The sequence below is a fragment of the Brachyistius frenatus genome, unplaced genomic scaffold (assembly GCF_029030835.1).
Source record: "Brachyistius frenatus isolate BFR_SWC_R1_liver_20210118 unplaced genomic scaffold, ASM2903083v1 Contig_36, whole genome shotgun sequence".
In the NCBI taxonomy this organism is placed as follows: Eukaryota; Metazoa; Chordata; class Actinopteri; family Embiotocidae; genus Brachyistius; species Brachyistius frenatus.
Genome location: NW_027210635.1, coordinates 2,038,414 through 2,054,130, shown reverse-complemented (window position 1 = coordinate 2,054,130; position 15,717 = coordinate 2,038,414). Strand labels below are relative to the sequence as shown.

The following is a 15,717-nucleotide window of genomic DNA, read 5'->3' as shown; positions in this document are numbered from 1 at the left end:
TCCGAGACAGTGAAATAAAGCTTTGAAATGCTCTGAAGTTTACTTTCTCTTGCCGTATGTGAAGTTGCAGCTTACAATGAAATGCCCCAGCCATTTAGCAGCCACATACTCTGAGAAAATAAACAGCAATTAATTATAATATATAATCAGTTGAACAAGAAGAAAATAAAGCAAAACAATAAATACTGTACAGCATTGACTATTTACAGACTCCCTTCTCTACTGAACTTGGTGATGAGCAGAAAAAAAAACACTGTTGGTGGCTTTATGAATGTGAGACGACACCACGTTAAAATACTGGCCTTGGAAGCGTTAGATAGGTGGAGCACACTGAATGCATTTACATGTTCTGTCATCACCATCTCTGTGCTTCACTGTAGGTTACAAAACATTGTGCAAAGTTTCTCTCAAGTCCGAACAGCCATAAATATTCAATTAAATATCACAGACTTCTTAAATGCTAACTAAATAATATAAATAAGCAATTTCATTTTACCAACATGATATAAATCAAAACAATACAAATCTGTTACTCAAGTAATTAACTTAAAATGTACTTAGTGGACCTAACAAGATGTAAACAGTTTGAAATGAGTTGGAAGTGTCTCCTCAGTGCAGAACGATCCTCAATGTTTGGCCCGTTCATCATTACAAGTCCTTTTAGTTGTACCGCTTACTGTGATGCAGCAGGTGGCAGCAGAGTTGGCTCGTCACTAAACAAAGCAACAGAGAGATTTGTCAGTGAGTGTCATCATTCAAAAAGACCCACAGAGCACTTTACTGGATGTAGGCCTCAAAAACATGTTCTTCTACCCATCGGTGTTGTGCTGCTGGATTAACGCGCCACCACTTTGTTACGCCAAGTAAATAAAGTAACTAAAATGTTCACAGTTCTGTTGATCCGGTTACAATTCATTTACATATTTTAAGTGCTTGAAGATTCAATAAATCTCTAAAGCGTATGAGAGCCAATAAAAACAAATACAACTGCCAAAGTTTACATCGGGACATTTAAGGTGTATCGCCTTATTCAATGTCAAATTGAAGGCATGATTGGCTCCGCCACTGTTTGCCCTGTTAAAGTTACTGCATTACAACCTAATACAAAATCAGCTCCTCCTGTATTTGTTTCGAATTAAAAGCCTGTTTCGGTAGGCAAACCCTTCAATTCCCAAAAAGGCTCTTATTGTGAAACATTTGCAGGAACGTGAAGTGACATAATACTTTAGATGAGTAATCCAGAACACTCGTTGAAAATACTATTGTTGACTATATTAAATTAAAGCGATGGCGATATACACTGCCTTACCTGCAGTTTCTACCAGATTTGTAGATTTGCGTTTCGTTGTGTTTCTCACCTGATGTTTGAAGGACAGACGCCTGAAGAACTTGTTGACCTCGAACGCGCCCGGTTTAAGGGCAGCCCCGGTCTTGTTGCTTTCTCCTAACCTGACAATCTGTGCTTTGGCGATGGCGGCTCTGAGGATGGTGCTCTTGACTATTCGAGCGCCGGGCTCAGAATCAGGTGTGGGCCGAGAGGACACGGTGATGTAGGTAGCGTCTTTCAGATGCTCCTGGTAACTAACTGTCAGAGAAGAAGTGGGCGAGAATAAGACATTTTTATTAGTTGTACACATATCTTACTTATTGTGTAATGACTACACTGGCACCTGCTTCTCCACTGTGCACTCATGTAAAAAAAAAAAAAAAAAAGGCAGATTGTTCATTATTTAAATAAAACACACATATATGTTGTTCTGCAGTTTTTTTTTGCAGCAACAGTATATTTGAACCATTTTTGTCTTTACCTGCAGATGTGACTGCGGTGTCGGTGGTGCTGGTGAGCTCCAGCAGGATTGTGGGATATGCAGGATGCAGCAGGAAAAGTTTTCTGATGAGTGGCTCCGCTGCAGCAACACCTGGGGCCACCTGGACAGCCAGTGTGGACAGCTTAGTAAGTATTTATTTTTGATGGCTCCATTTCAAAGTCAGAGACAAGAGAAAGTAAATAAACTGTGTGCGTGATTCATACAGAGATTGCTCTTTCTATTTTATATATATTTTTTGGATTTGATGTAATCCTCTTGTTCGGGAGGGAAGACTCACCGTTGTCTTGGTAACGTTCCTCTGTGCTTTGATTGGTTCACTGGCCCAGAACAGGAAAGCCGATTGGCCAGTCGAGGTGGAGATTGAAGATATGTCCAAAACAAGGCGAGGACACACAAACTCTGCGACCCAGAGGAGGTGTCCGTTTGCCCCGTCAACAATCTGTGCCTGAGAGACAAAGAAGAGGGAAAAATAGGTCGATTTAGAGCAAACAGCATATATATCACTGAAGGTCTAAATCTGAATTTTTTTGTTGTTGTTGTTGAAACTCAAAGAGAAAGAACCGTTTTTGTGAAGCATTTGAGCCTTGAAAAAAATGAGTGTGAAAATTTGTTTTACCTTCATGACACCGTTTGCTGAATGCTGAATGAAAAGATCGAGGACTCCATCATCATTGAAGTGTCCCGGGGCTGGTTGACTGTTACAGGCAAAGAACTATTTTAGAGAAATTCTGATGCATAACTTACTTTGTTTACAGCTGTTAAAAAAAGCTTAACTGGTGCTGTCATGTAACGTGTGTCATACTACAGCTAACTTCACATCAAGATGGATTTTCTGTATTTTTGCCTCGTCATAATCGTAGTATTGTTGGTGGTAGCAGAAATGTAACAGCAGTTCAGTCAGTGCTGGCTGTACCTGTGAATAGGAGCCGAGTTGAAGGTCCAATCTTTCCGTAAGTCCTTCTGTCTGAGCACTGATAGTGTGCTGGACCCAAACACCAACATCCAGTCACTCCTGCTGGAGTTCAGGTTCGACACGGTGTCCAGGCTGTTTCGGTTGTTCCCAGAACCAGTCACAAGAGGAAGCAGGAACTCCACACCCTCACTCCCTCTAGAAAGGAGATGACAAAAGACAGATTTGTCCTTATTTTAGTCAAAAATAATATCAAAGGTAATATAGAAGTGTCATCACAATCTCCTTTACCATTTCTTTGACTCTATGCTGATGATTCATTGGCAGGTAAACAAATATTGTCCAGAGATTCTCTTAAATTATAGAAACGGAGAGTGATTTAACACCTGTGATGAATTTACTACTACTAGTGCATGTTTCAAAAATGTTGAACTATTTATCATGTTTAAAAGTACTATCCAACGGATTTCTGTTTTGTTCTCTTCAGCGGCCGCTGTGGTGATAAGCAGTAAGTGCAGCTGTGTTTTTTGGACCAGACAGTGTCGCCTGTGTGCCGTCAGTCAGCCGGCAGGTGAAGGGCGAGCCTGTTGCATTAGCTCCACTGTTGCATCATGGTAAATGCGTCACTAAACTGGGCACTGTTTGGGATTTTTCCCAGAAATGTCACCCCAGACACCGAGCTGTTCATAACACTGTAAATGTAAGGGCTTTCATCAGTGGGCGATAGATAGCGACTTAACAGACATTCATTTAAATGACAATATTCAAGACTTTTCACTTGAAGATACAAAAACAAGTTGAACATTTTCTCTTTACTTCTGGTGGAAAAAACAGCTACGTAACATCCGTGCTCACACCGAGCTTCAAGTATCACAGAGTCTGTAACTGTGTCTCTTTCATACCAACTGATTAACGGTTTAATCTTTAACGGACAAAGAGGAGTCTGTGCGGTGTAACCAGAGCCGTGTGCCGGGCACTGAGGCGTACCTGTAAATGTGTATAAAGGACGAGGAATTGGTTTTCTTGAGGCCCTCCCACCCGGGATCCTTCCTCCGAAGCGCCTCAGTTATGGGCATTTTGCCCGTGGCGCGAATGTAGATGTCTCGCAGAGAGATGGCCTCCACGTCACCTGAGGAAACAGACATTGACACACGAACTTGTAAATACACAGTAAATATCATTAAATGTAACAAACACAATCAGTTCAGAGCAGTACGCGTTTTACATTTGAACTATTTGCACCCTCGTAGCTGCTTGTAGACAAATCTATTGCCTGAACACCCACAGAAACTGATGAGTTTTGTATGTTTGTTTTTTTTGTTTTGAATCAAGTTTATATTTCTCCTTCACCCAGTCCGAAGAGGATGTAGTAAGCCCCTTGTTGCGTCTCGTGCAGCAATGGACCGATAAGCTTTCCTTGTCCGGTGAGGTTGAAAGGTACAGGATGTCCGAGCATCGCTCCTGAATATCCGGAGATCAAAGTCAGGGAGAGATCCAACGCCTGAAATTGAATGAAGCAAAACCAAAAAGGTTTGTAGACACTGAACGTAAAAGCCAGGAAACACAATCTGAACGCTTTCAGCTCAGGAGCACTTTGCTGTTCTGTCAAGTAGAAGTACCAGGGTCTGACATAATGACATTAATGGGACTGTAACTGGAGATACAACTGCAGAGCTTCATTTAGCGGCAGGAATTATTAAAGTAGGCAGATGTCAAATTTAAAAATCAAAAGTACAAACATATTTTTATTGAATGAGCGAAATAAATCGATTACAATCTATAAACTTTAATTCCTGTATCTTAACCAACAATCATGTCACCCGTTTGTTTGTGAACAGCCTTTGTAAAGTGGTGGATCGAACGTAATTTCATTGGGAAACCAAGGACAACTGGTAGAAGAAACCTGACTGCACCGCAGGCCTGTCAATCAAACAGACACAACCCAAAAATGCCACTTTTTGACGCCTAATATCTAATTAATGATGGAATTATTTTCAGATGGACCGCCAGAAAACGAATAAGAAGGAGTGACTTTGGCAAATGAGACAATGGGGACTTGTGGAAAAAAAATGTATTGACTTTGTATTTCATGAGAGAAGTTGAATGGGAGTCTGTGGAGTCAGAGTCTTTTTGGAGCCAACCCCAAGTGGCACTCGGTGGTATTGCAGTTTAAGGCACTTCCGCATTGGCCTCATTTTTCAGAATCGGGAGTAACCTCCACTTTTATATGCGGTCTATGGTCTTAACTAATGGTGAAGGCAAATCAGCTCATAATCACTGGGATTTAGATGACTTTATTTGCAAACTGCTAAGAAAAATCGTAGCGTATAAAGTTCTGTCTGTAATTTTTCCACTGAGTGTCGTCACACCGCAGTGGAAATTACAGGTAAAATGTATGTGTATACACATGTATGTGTATATACACACAGGTAAAATTGATGTGTATACACATATATGTGTATATGGAGAAGAGGGAGGCGGCCGACATAGACATACCTCATCTGCAGGCAGGGTGGCTACAAGCAGATCTGGGACTAAGTCGCCCTGGAGGTCCGGGAGTAACACGGCCTGGGATTCGATGTTCTTCAGCGGGACCGACCACACCTTGTCCCCTAGGGAGCGAAAGGAGACTCAAAATCTTTATGGTTGTGTTTATGAGCCAGAAGAGTTGATCCTGTTGACTTAATTTAGCTAGAATATCTGCATTTGTTTGTAGAACAAACTGAACGTTTGGCAGAAGTTGGTTACCGTTTGATTACTGTGCATGAAAAAGGACAGGAACCTACACGCAGCTTCACTTGAGTGGCTTTTCCGCTAACCTGTGGTGCCGTTGACAGCCTTGAGGATGGATTTGCCGATGAGGAGACACACGGGTGACGGCTGGGTGCTGAGCTGCAGACCACACTGGATGTACATCACAGACTCCCGCATGACTTTCCTCCACAGCTCCCGACCGCTGAGTGCGGACACGGCCACCGCGCTGTAAACTGTGGACGAAGAAAAGACGTAATTAATAAATCGGGGGATCAATCATACAGCATGTATAAATATATAAGAAGTTAAAGAGTAAGAAAGAGCTTTAGATATTATAGCGGGTTGAAGGTCTTAGGTTATTCTGCCCAGGACTCGCAGGATTAAATTAGCAGATTCATTTTCAGTTACATCGGTATAAAAAGTAGGAACGACACACCCTGTCCCTCTCTTATCATGTAAAACGCCCCTAATCTAAATCATCTATCTGAAGTTAACAGGGCGAAAACAGATCGGGATTTGCTAGCTGCGCCTGTTTGAAAGAATTCCTCGCATACTTTTGTTCCCTTGTGCTGTATGCGTGTCGTTGGTCCATTCAGTAACGCCCAAAAACACATCCTCAAATGAATCACCATCAACATCCCACAAGGCCAGCGCGGGCGGAGTGACACCTGAGCAGAAAAACACCATAAACACTGAGCATGAATTATAGAAAGCAAGGAAGAAATGAAGTATAAAAACATTAAGGATTACATTTTGAAAAATAAAAATAAAAATCAGACAATGAAGACACTGTTCTGTTTCCACTCTGCATTACCAACATACTTCATGTTGAAACAGAACATGTGGTCGGTAGAATGAAGCCTATAATCCTCTACAATCACGGGTGGATAATCAAAGGGTGAGCCATCATTGTCTAATGTCTAGCCACCAAGACTCCTTATTAAGTCTTGATACAGTGAGCATTATTGCTGCTGGCACTTGACCCTTCAGTAAACTACAAGTCTGAGTCCATGTGTCGTTATGTCTTTACCTCCTGCTTCTCCCAGTGGTATCTCCCACTGCAGCTTCTTTTCCAGTTCTCCCTTATGGCAGGGAATCAGGAAAGCACACAGCAGCACGAGCAGCATGGCACACACCAGAGGCACCAGGAAAAAAGCACTTCGGACCGCGTGCTTCACCCTCATCCTCTTCTCTTCCGCATCAGTGCCGTTAACCCCGAGCCCGGCGCCGCCCAAAGGCCCAGACCCGCCTCTGTCCTCCCCCATCCTCTCCCTGCCGGATTCCCTCCAGTACTGCATGCCTTTGGTGTCCTCTCTGCCCTGGCCCGATTTGCTGGGGAGCCGCTCCCTCCATTCGTCCTCCTCTTCCTCCTCGTCCTCCTGCGCCTCGTCTTGACCTCCCACCAGTCTTCCAGATCTGCCAACCCGCAGCTTTGAGGCGCCCGTGCCCATGCAGCCGTCCCTGCCGAGGCCATTTCGTGGGTAGTTGAGCACGAGGTCGTCTTCTTCGCTGTCATCCTCGCTGTCGGCTTGGGTGAGAGGGTCGTACTCCCCGAGCTCCGAGCCCTTCTTCCCTGCAGAGACACGGGATGAGGAGCGTCCTGTGTGGTTACTTGTTCAATTTTCATACTTCCTGATATATTATTAATACATAAATACATTCTGATATAATATATGCTCATATCCTTACAATAATAATGTATTATTTATGTGTCCTTCCATTACTTTGGACATTTTGCAATGATGATGGCTTCTTTTTTTTTTTCTTACTGTCTGATAATGTGTTTATTTAAATACATTCACTTAGGAGTCAAACAAATGACTTTTTCACAAACATTTCAATGAATTTAAAACAACTAAACATGATTTTCGATCATAATAAAAAAAGAATTGAAATAATAATAAAAAAAATAATGACATTATTTGCAATTATAATAAAAATATATATATAATAATCTGTAATATTATGAGTATTGCAGTCTAATCATAATTACACTTCTCAAATATGAAAAAAATAAACGGCAAATATTATCACAATTATACAAACCAAACAGATGTGGATTAATACCGTCACTGATGCATATTACTGGTTGTTTTTTTAGTGTGGTTTTTTTTTTTTTTTCAATAAGTAATGAATATATAGGGTTTAATGTTTCGTGCCTGGCCTGAGATATAACATTTGTTTTTGTTTTTATGCCTTTTAACCCTCCAGCAGCAGATCAGCTTGTTTTGGTTAAACATTAGCTCGCAGTTAGCAGCACACACACACACACACACACACACCACCACCACCACCACCACACCGTCAGCATGGTGCTCTGACGTCCAGCTCCATCCACAGAAAACAACCTCCATCTTATCCTTTAGAAATCACTCCCGACGTGGAGAGATACGGAGCAAGATTATTAACCACGTACAACAAAAACCCGGTGCGAGGGATGAATCGGTTGTGTTGGCAGATGAGAAACATTACAGGAACATATTTTGGGAGTAAAAAAAAAAAAAAAGGAGCGGTGAAAGCTTGCGTTTCATCTCTTATCTTTGTCCGTCGGTTGTGCTTTAGTAGAAATACTCGCATCTTTACCTGGCAGTTTGAGGGCGCGGGACAGAGCTGCAGCCATTTCTCCTATAACGGATTCCGAGAGACAACCGATGTGAAGCAACGTTGATGAGCAGCTTCAGGGCGCCGAGCCAGGAAGGTTTGGAGCTCTGCGCCTGCCCAACTGCATCATGGGACTTGGAGTTTTTCTACCATACCACGTGGAAAAAAAAAAAAAAAAATAAAACACACACAAAAAAAAAAAACAACTCTTGAATATTGTTTTGATTTTAAAGCGCAATGCCGGAAAGAAAAAAAAAATTATAGCGTTGGAAATATATAACAATACTGTGTCCATTTTTAATCAGGAAAATCTGAATCAAAACACATTTTTAAATAGTGATATTCGCGCGAAATCAGCGAGGGAATAAAGTCGTGACGTCGTCATGGTGAATTCTTTAAACCAGGTGATCGAAACTCTTTATTGTTTGTTGTTGTTGATCGATTTGTATCTTTCCACATGTTCGGGGTGCGGGGAAGGTCCTAGTCCCGAGAGGCATCTCGCAAAGTAGGCAAGTCACCTCCGCGGGCAGACCTGGGCCCCTGCAAAAATTCTTCTCGTAGTTTGAACGAGGACACGGGCGTCACCCCGCGTCGTTATTTTCCTTACTCATCAGTTTAAGGCATAACCAGCGGACGGTCGGAGACCGGGATACATAAAGTGCCCAGACACTTCTCTGTTAGGGTTCGTCGTCCGGTGTACCGGAAGGGGGTTTATTTTTTATTTTTATTTTGTACGAATGATTTGTCGATGTATTAAATAGTAATATGAGCAGACACGTTATTATTCCCATCGTCTTCCGATGAAGGTAAATCATATTTTGTGTTGAAAAATCCCTGTTTATCTCATGAGTATGTGGCGCAAAGACTCATGGGTAGGTAGGAATGCTCCCGCGATTCGCTTTTCGTCGAGAGTGGTCGAATGCAGATCGCTCAATGTTAAGCTTTATAGTCATTGCGCTCAAAATCAGCGCATGTGTTTAAACACCCGTCGTTAGTCGCGATCAATAATGAAACCCAAATAACGAACTATCACATTAAAACAATATACTGTATATATATATATATGTCGTCATTGGTCAATATGCATTTTGGCCCAAATTGGTTTCCGTCGTTCGAACTGCAGGTTTCTGAGACGCGCACGCGCTGTTGAGAAGTGTGCGAGAAAATGGCAGACGTTTCCTTAGATGAAGTTATCCGACGGCGCGGTATTAATCTCAAGGCTCCAGCCAAACGGTATTTAAACTTACAATGCATTGGTTAACGGTTGCTTAATAAGGGCACGGCAACTTATCTTAACGTTTCTAAAAGCGTAGCGTAACGTGAGAGCTCGTCGGGGGGGTTACCGTAAAGATGACGTTAGCCCACCACAGCTAGCAGCGATTAGCCGCCGTTAATTTGAGGCCTTTTATGTGTGAAGCCGTTCATAGTTGGATTAAAACGATATAAATCAAACCTTCAAACACACTCCGTTTAACCGAATTGCGTTTTAGCGTTCGCGAGAACGCGTGAGCTCCAAAAAGACTTCGACATTTTGCTTCGCGTTTTGTTTGTGTGTTTTGTAGTTTCACTCAAACTCAGCGAGCTAATATGTATGTTGGAAACCTGGCAGCTTTTTATTATCTTATTTTTTATATATTGAGCAAATGCGGCTGCTCGAAGCACTGAGTTAAAGTGAAATGGGACCGAAACCAAATGTTCGTTTAACACGTCTAATATTGTCCCTCCTCCATTGTGTTAGAAACAACGGGACGTTTGATTGTCTTCAGAAAAGACTCGTTCAACAACCTCTGAATACGTTTCCCCATTACTCAGAGACAATACACCATGATGACCTATTTACATGTATTTTGCCAACCAACCCACCCTGGTTAAATATTAAAAATGTTATATGGGTTTCTAGGGATATTATAATTGTGGAGTGGAGCACGGTCTACACAATCTTAAAGCATATTGTAGTACTAATATTGAACTTTTTTTTTTTTTTTTTTTTTTAAACCTGTTTTTCTTTGTTTTTTTCCAGGCCCATGTTCGGACGGGGTGCAGGAGGGGTTGGGAAAAGCTTTGACGCCCGGCAAAAGATTGGGGCGAATGATGTCAGACAACGGCTCGGAGGAGGAACAGGTAAGCACCACCATTGTGCCTTAAGTCTGGGACCCACGGCCTGCATGGTGTTTACTGATGGTGTTTACTTGGCTGTACTGCTGTGGCTATCTTGCCCGTATGTGTGTCCGCAATACCAGCATATCTGCTGCGGCGCTGCTACTGCCAGCCATCTTTCTACCATGAGTGTCCAATGGATAATGGCCATCGGCATGGGAATGTTTGAGGTTTAAGAAGTGAAGAGTTGTTTTGTAACCCAAAAGAGGCTCATTATTTTTTGTTTTCCTTGTAAACCACCACTTGCAAGACACCGAGGCTGACATCTCACTGAGGCTGTGTGGCTGCTCTAACCTGTTACTATGGGAGCTAACACACACACACACACACACACACACACACACACACACACACACACACACACACACACACACACACACACCAGGCATTGTGTCCCAGTGTTTATTGTTCAACTGGACTGGTGGGTGTAATGTTTTGAAGAGTACAATTATGTTTGCCTACAAACCCTTTCTTTTTCACCGTAGGTTTTCAAGTGAAGGATGCCAGGGAAAAGCTGGGCCAAAAAGATGCTCGCTTTAAAATCCGTGGCAGGGGAGGAGCGGGAGTGGTGCAGGATGCCCGGCAGATGATCAACTCGCGCAAACAGGGGCAGAGTCAGTTCACCGTCACTGCACAGACCACACTAAAGACGGCAGTAACGCACCAACTACAGAGCCAGACACTTGTGCCGCAGATACAGATACACACCAACACCAATCATGCTGGTGTAAACACCAGGCAGTTTTCCCCTAATGCACAAGGACTGAACCTGAGGGGCAGCGCAACACCACAGCTGAGCAATAATAAGAGAGTGATGGATGCTCGTGATAGGCTGAGCCTCAAGAGGAGCATTGGAGGGACGCACACACAAGCAGCTGCTGGACCACTACCTATGAAGATAACCAAGACCATCCAGGTGAGGTCAAAAGTAGTTCCTTTGTTGTTGGATCAGTGATACACTCTGTACATACATGCCGTATACACACACACATATATACGTATATATGCTGCATGTATATAAACAAACTTGTTGAAGTGTACAAGTATGCTTACTTCGCTCTAATATATGGCATCTCTTTTTACAGCAACGTCCAATAGGGATGTCCAGTGGAATTCGTGCTGCTCCACAGGTGGGAGCTGCTTTTCTTTCATATTTAAACATGAACTGTTTTACAGGACCATTCCTTCAAAAGACAACACTCTGTGTCCCTTGTTTATTTCCCAAGGCTGTACAACATGGCATTGAATAGATTGTTTTGTTTTCCACAGCCTGCCTTAAATGAGCATGATGGCACCCCCAGTAAACACTTAAAGATCACATCTGCTGGCATTATGCTACAATCACGGGTAAGATCTACGACAGCTGACCTTAACTCGTGCTTTAGGGCTCAATACAGGAAACTCCCAACAAATACGTGCATGTCTGGTGTCACGTTGAATGAAACGCCTCTTTATTTTTGCGCAGTCTGGTACAGTGGGCCCCCCGTTCTCCATGTCAGCCCCAATCACCAAGGTGGTTAAAAATGATGCTTACACCGCCCCGCGCCCTCCTGTCCCGGTGGCTCCCACCCGGTCCAACACCAGTATGGCTGCCACCCGGTCCTCAGCTGCCGCCTTACAGCCCGTTTCCAGGACTCTTCAGCAAAGCACGGCAGAAACCAGCACACCAGCTCCCGCTCTCCCTCAGGTAAACACTGGAGCTGGCATCTGTAGCTCAGTATGCGTTCCTCCCCGAGCTTTTGTAGCTTGTCTTTAACTGTTATTAGTGTAATTTGCTCTTAAGTTGGATACATCAAGTCTGTAAACTGTTGCCGGTGCTCCTCTCTTTTCTCTGTTTAATGTTTACAAACCTAATTACATTTAGTAGTTAGATTGACATTTGTTATCTGGTCAAAAACTGTTTTCCTTTCCACAGTTTTGTAACATGAAGTCACTGCCAGATCATATTCGCAGTGAAAACCTGACTTAGCTGCATGAGCTGACCACTTCATGATGGTGGCGAGACAGCAGGGTTGTTTGACTTGTTAGCCTTAAGCAATACACGGGCACACATTGTTTTATTTTAGCCATTTTAACTGCATTTCGTGTGCCGTCTTCCTTCTCCAGCCTGCTTTTAGCCCGTTGGAGGGGACAAAAATAACCGTGAACAACCTGCATCCCAGGGTCACTGAGGAGGACATAGTGGTGAGTAAATCACACTACTTGCCTATAACCTTTTCTTATGTTTGATATTCAGTGATGTGCAGTGCGCTGTTGTGCCACGATGACTCATTCAGTGTGTGTTTTTCCACAGGAGCTGTTCTGTGTGTGCGGCGCCTTGAAGCGAGCACGCCTGGTGAAGGTAGGCGTTGCAGAAGTGGTGTTTGTCCGTAAAGAGGACGCTGTGAGCGCATACAGGAAGTACAACAACCGCTGCTTGGACGGTGAGTACCAGTAGCAAGGACACGCACATTAAACGTCTCTCTGGGGTTTGGCCACTGGATACTGTGTTGTGTGCAGGTCAATGACTACTGTAGCAATAATAGATTCTCTTGTCACGTTGCTCTGTGTTGTTTATGTTGAACTGAAAGATAACCCAGTTATACGTACTCAGCATCACTGTGATTGCCATTCACCCAAAATTCTGTGTCATGTGTTTTTGTTTTTTTTCCCTTCTCTCTTCTTTTTGTCCAACCCCAGGCCAACCCATGAAGTGTAACCTTCACATTCAGGGAAATGTCATCACTTCTGATCAGCCCATTCTTTTGTAAGTGAGCCCACGAGGCTTCATTCACTCATTTCAAATTACTGTGTAGTTGACTGCGTTTACATGTGCGCTTCATTTTGCACATTTTCGGTGAGCTGCAAGTTACCTTTTTAAGCTGAGAGACTACAACTTTTGTCCACCATTTATTTATCTTCTATATTGCATATATGTATATAAGCAACTACAAATATTTGGTAGTGCTTATCAAGGCATGATCTTATTTGAACAAGCATGTAACAGCTCCTCGAGAAAATCTTAAGATTGCAATAATTAATTCAAATTCAACCAGTCTGCCATATGTTTTATAAAGCTTTTAATTTTGCAAAATTCCTGGGATTTCTCTGCAAGAATGGAAATGTTTAAAAGCTCTGCTGTGTCATTTTTATGACTCAGGAATTTCTTTTGTAACTTTGAACCGTATGGCTCTTTACGTTTAGAAAATTAAAACATTGAGAACTAATATATTTACAGATATTTCTGTCATGTTGAGTATGCTTATTAGTGTGAAAAGTGATTACATCGGACTCATCCTTTGAGGTTTAAAAAAAAAAATATATATATATATTGTTTTCCATTACTTGGAATTTTGGACAATTCCTATAAATTTAACCCCCCCCCCCCCCCCCCCCCCCCCCCCCCCCAAAAAAAAAAAAAAAACTATAAGAAAACTGTTGAAATTACCTCGCAATCTTTAAAGATAAGCTGCTGCACGATTCAGTATTTTTGCTTGCAATTATCCCAAAAACTGGAGGGACTGATTTTAAGTGTTTCGTATGCTATTTAGTTGCCTTTGAAGAAGCAAGGAGTGGTGATCAAATTTGTTGTAATATAATTTAGTTTCACAGTGAAATTTGAATGCCATGGCCTGTCACTGTGTTTGTGGCTTGAATCCTCCAAAATACATTAGGTATTTAATTCTGTAAGCATGGCACAGTATTTATAGATTTGATTAAATACAGAGGGTCTGGGTCTTGTGATCTTGAAGAACTGTGACAACCCTTTCCTTTGTGGCTCCTACAGAAGGCTCAGCGACACTCCAGGCGCCGGCAGCAGTACAAAGAAAGACGGCCTGCCCGCTTCCTTGTCTCGCCCGGCCAGTCAGCGAGCCTCCTCCCAGCCCACTCCAGAAGTGGACCCCCAGACCATCCTCAAAGCTCTCTTCAAGTCCACCGCACAGTCCACCTCCACCACCGAGCCCCCCAGCTCACAGGCCACTGCCTTTCGCATCAAGATATAGTTCATGTCTGCTGTGACGACACTGTCTGTTCATATTACTGCATTCTCTGTGTTCACATAAAAACTGTGGTTTTCACATTGACAGCAGCCATCCTACATCATCCCATGAAACTGATTTTTACACATTTGATAGACATGACTACTGTAAACGTGAAATTCATAGATGCAACATCATCGTTTTGGTTTTGTGGTATCAAATTTCACCTGTTTGCTTCTGAAATGGACCAGTGAAAAGAAAAGTCACATGATGTTTTATCCAATGTGGTTTGGGTGGTGAGGGGGTGCCAAATCAATCAAACTGGATGTTTGGAGATTTATCTTTCAAAATTTGAATGCTACTCCAGTTGGATATGTTCAGGTTTTTCTTTGATATTCCAGTTATCTCCACTTACCCCCCAAAAAGTGTCCCCAAAAGATTTAATTGGTGGACTAATCGGTCTTTTAGTGGCATTATCATGATTGAATCATTTGTAACATTTAAAGTTGTATATCGACACAGGTGTGTTCAACTGTACCTCCTTTGACTTATCTCGATGTTTACAGCCCGTTGAAATAGAAAAGAATATAAAACCAGACAAAACAATTATATCATATCTTGTCTGATCAGGCAGAACAATTAAGTTGTCTTCTGCTAATTCTCGCCACAATGTAGACCCAAGTTTTACCCAAGTAGATGTCATAGCAGCCAAAATAACAAAAATAGAAATACCAGTGACCAGAAACTAAAATACCACAGCTTCAGTAAAGTGGTTTTTAAACAGTCATGTTGATGTTTTCTTTGGTTTTTCCATTCTTGTAGCATCCAGACTTGTGTGCTCCGTCGTTGACTGCTTTTACTCGGTTGTCTAGTTTTGAAGCAGTATGTGTTTAATTTGCTCTGGTAAACATTACACAGTTTATGTTGCTTTCTTCTTGGCATGTCGGTAAAGAGGAGACACGAATGGTCAGATTTGTCTGTGAAAGTCGCCATTAAATATTTAGCTTTCTAGATCTTGTCTGAGACTCCTCTTTGTTCTCCTTATGTTGATGAAGATGGATTCATCCGTTATACAGAGCATTCAGCATTTAGGCTTTCCAGAATCTCCCAGCTTTTACAGGAATTACACATCTGCTTCTGGAATGCTATTGTAGTCTGTCATTTACATATTTTATTAATATGGGAAATGAGCATTATTCAAATAATAATACACATTTACAACTAAATCCAAATGCTAAAATACAATATAGTTGACATATTAGGTGGCATTCTGTGTAGATGGTCTGAATGAGCATAGATATGGCTCATATCTTGTCTATGTGTACCGGAAGCACAACTGACCAGTGCAAACATTGAATGAAAATGTTTTTTGTTACTGTGAGTATTATTATTAAATGTATAATATTGTATAATAGTTGTTATTATTATTATTCAAAATTAATAAAAAACACAACACGACGTTTTACATAACTACGTCTACAATTACATATTAGTCATAGTTATATGC

General features: G+C 42.1%; 2 protein-coding genes and 1 non-coding gene across 3 annotated transcripts; 1 reads left to right on the top strand and 2 right to left on the bottom strand.

Moving 5' to 3' along the window:
• Nucleotides 1–5: 5 nt before the first annotated feature.
• On the bottom strand, nt 6–8,188 carry fam234b (family with sequence similarity 234 member B). The gene is made up of 13 exons (XM_069701286.1): nt 8,077–8,188; nt 6,524–7,066; nt 6,048–6,161; nt 5,559–5,726; nt 5,236–5,351; nt 4,090–4,240; nt 3,727–3,868; nt 2,743–2,937; nt 2,446–2,524; nt 2,107–2,274; nt 1,809–1,929; nt 1,359–1,585; nt 6–713 (listed from the first exon to the last, which is right to left on the bottom strand). Exons 1-13 carry the CDS (start codon nt 8,111–8,113, stop codon nt 711–713), a joined length of 2,064 nt encoding a protein of 687 aa, XP_069557387.1. The 5' UTR covers nt 8,114–8,188; the 3' UTR covers nt 6–710.
• A 376-nt stretch (nt 8,189–8,564) lies between these two features.
• LOC138622574 (U12 minor spliceosomal RNA) lies at nt 8,565–8,718 on the bottom strand. The gene has a single exon (XR_011311015.1). It is a non-coding gene; the product is annotated as a U12 minor spliceosomal RNA (small nuclear RNA).
• A 513-nt stretch (nt 8,719–9,231) lies between these two features.
• poldip3 (polymerase (DNA-directed), delta interacting protein 3) lies at nt 9,232–15,221 on the top strand. Its single transcript, XM_069701285.1, has 10 exons — nt 9,232–9,327; nt 10,115–10,215; nt 10,737–11,167; nt 11,337–11,381; nt 11,521–11,598; nt 11,717–11,938; nt 12,358–12,435; nt 12,545–12,674; nt 12,931–12,997; nt 14,018–15,221. Exons 1-10 carry the CDS (start codon nt 9,260–9,262, stop codon nt 14,232–14,234), a joined length of 1,437 nt encoding a protein of 478 aa, XP_069557386.1. The 5' UTR covers nt 9,232–9,259; the 3' UTR covers nt 14,235–15,221.
• The last annotated feature ends 496 nt before the right edge of the window (nt 15,222–15,717 follow it).

Coding starts and splice junctions, on each gene's coding strand:
- fam234b (XM_069701286.1), bottom strand. CDS start 8,113: ATGGCTGCAGCTCTGTCCCGCGCCCTCAAACTGCCAG. Junction 7,067..8,076: donor CCGCGCCCTCAAACTGCCAG/GTAAAGATGCGA, acceptor GTGTCTCTGCAG/GGAAGAAGGGCTCGGAGCTC. Junction 1,930..2,106: donor GGAACGTTACCAAGACAACG/GTGAGTCTTCCC, acceptor CTGGCTGTCCAG/GTGGCCCCAGGTGTTGCTGC.
- poldip3 (XM_069701285.1), top strand. CDS start 9,260: ATGGCAGACGTTTCCTTAGATGAAGTTATCCGACGGCGCGGTATTAAT. Junction 9,328..10,114: donor CTCAAGGCTCCAGCCAAACG/GTATTTAAACTT, acceptor GTTTTTTTCCAG/GCCCATGTTCGGACGGGGTG. Junction 12,998..14,017: donor TCTGATCAGCCCATTCTTTT/GTAAGTGAGCCC, acceptor TGGCTCCTACAG/AAGGCTCAGCGACACTCCAG.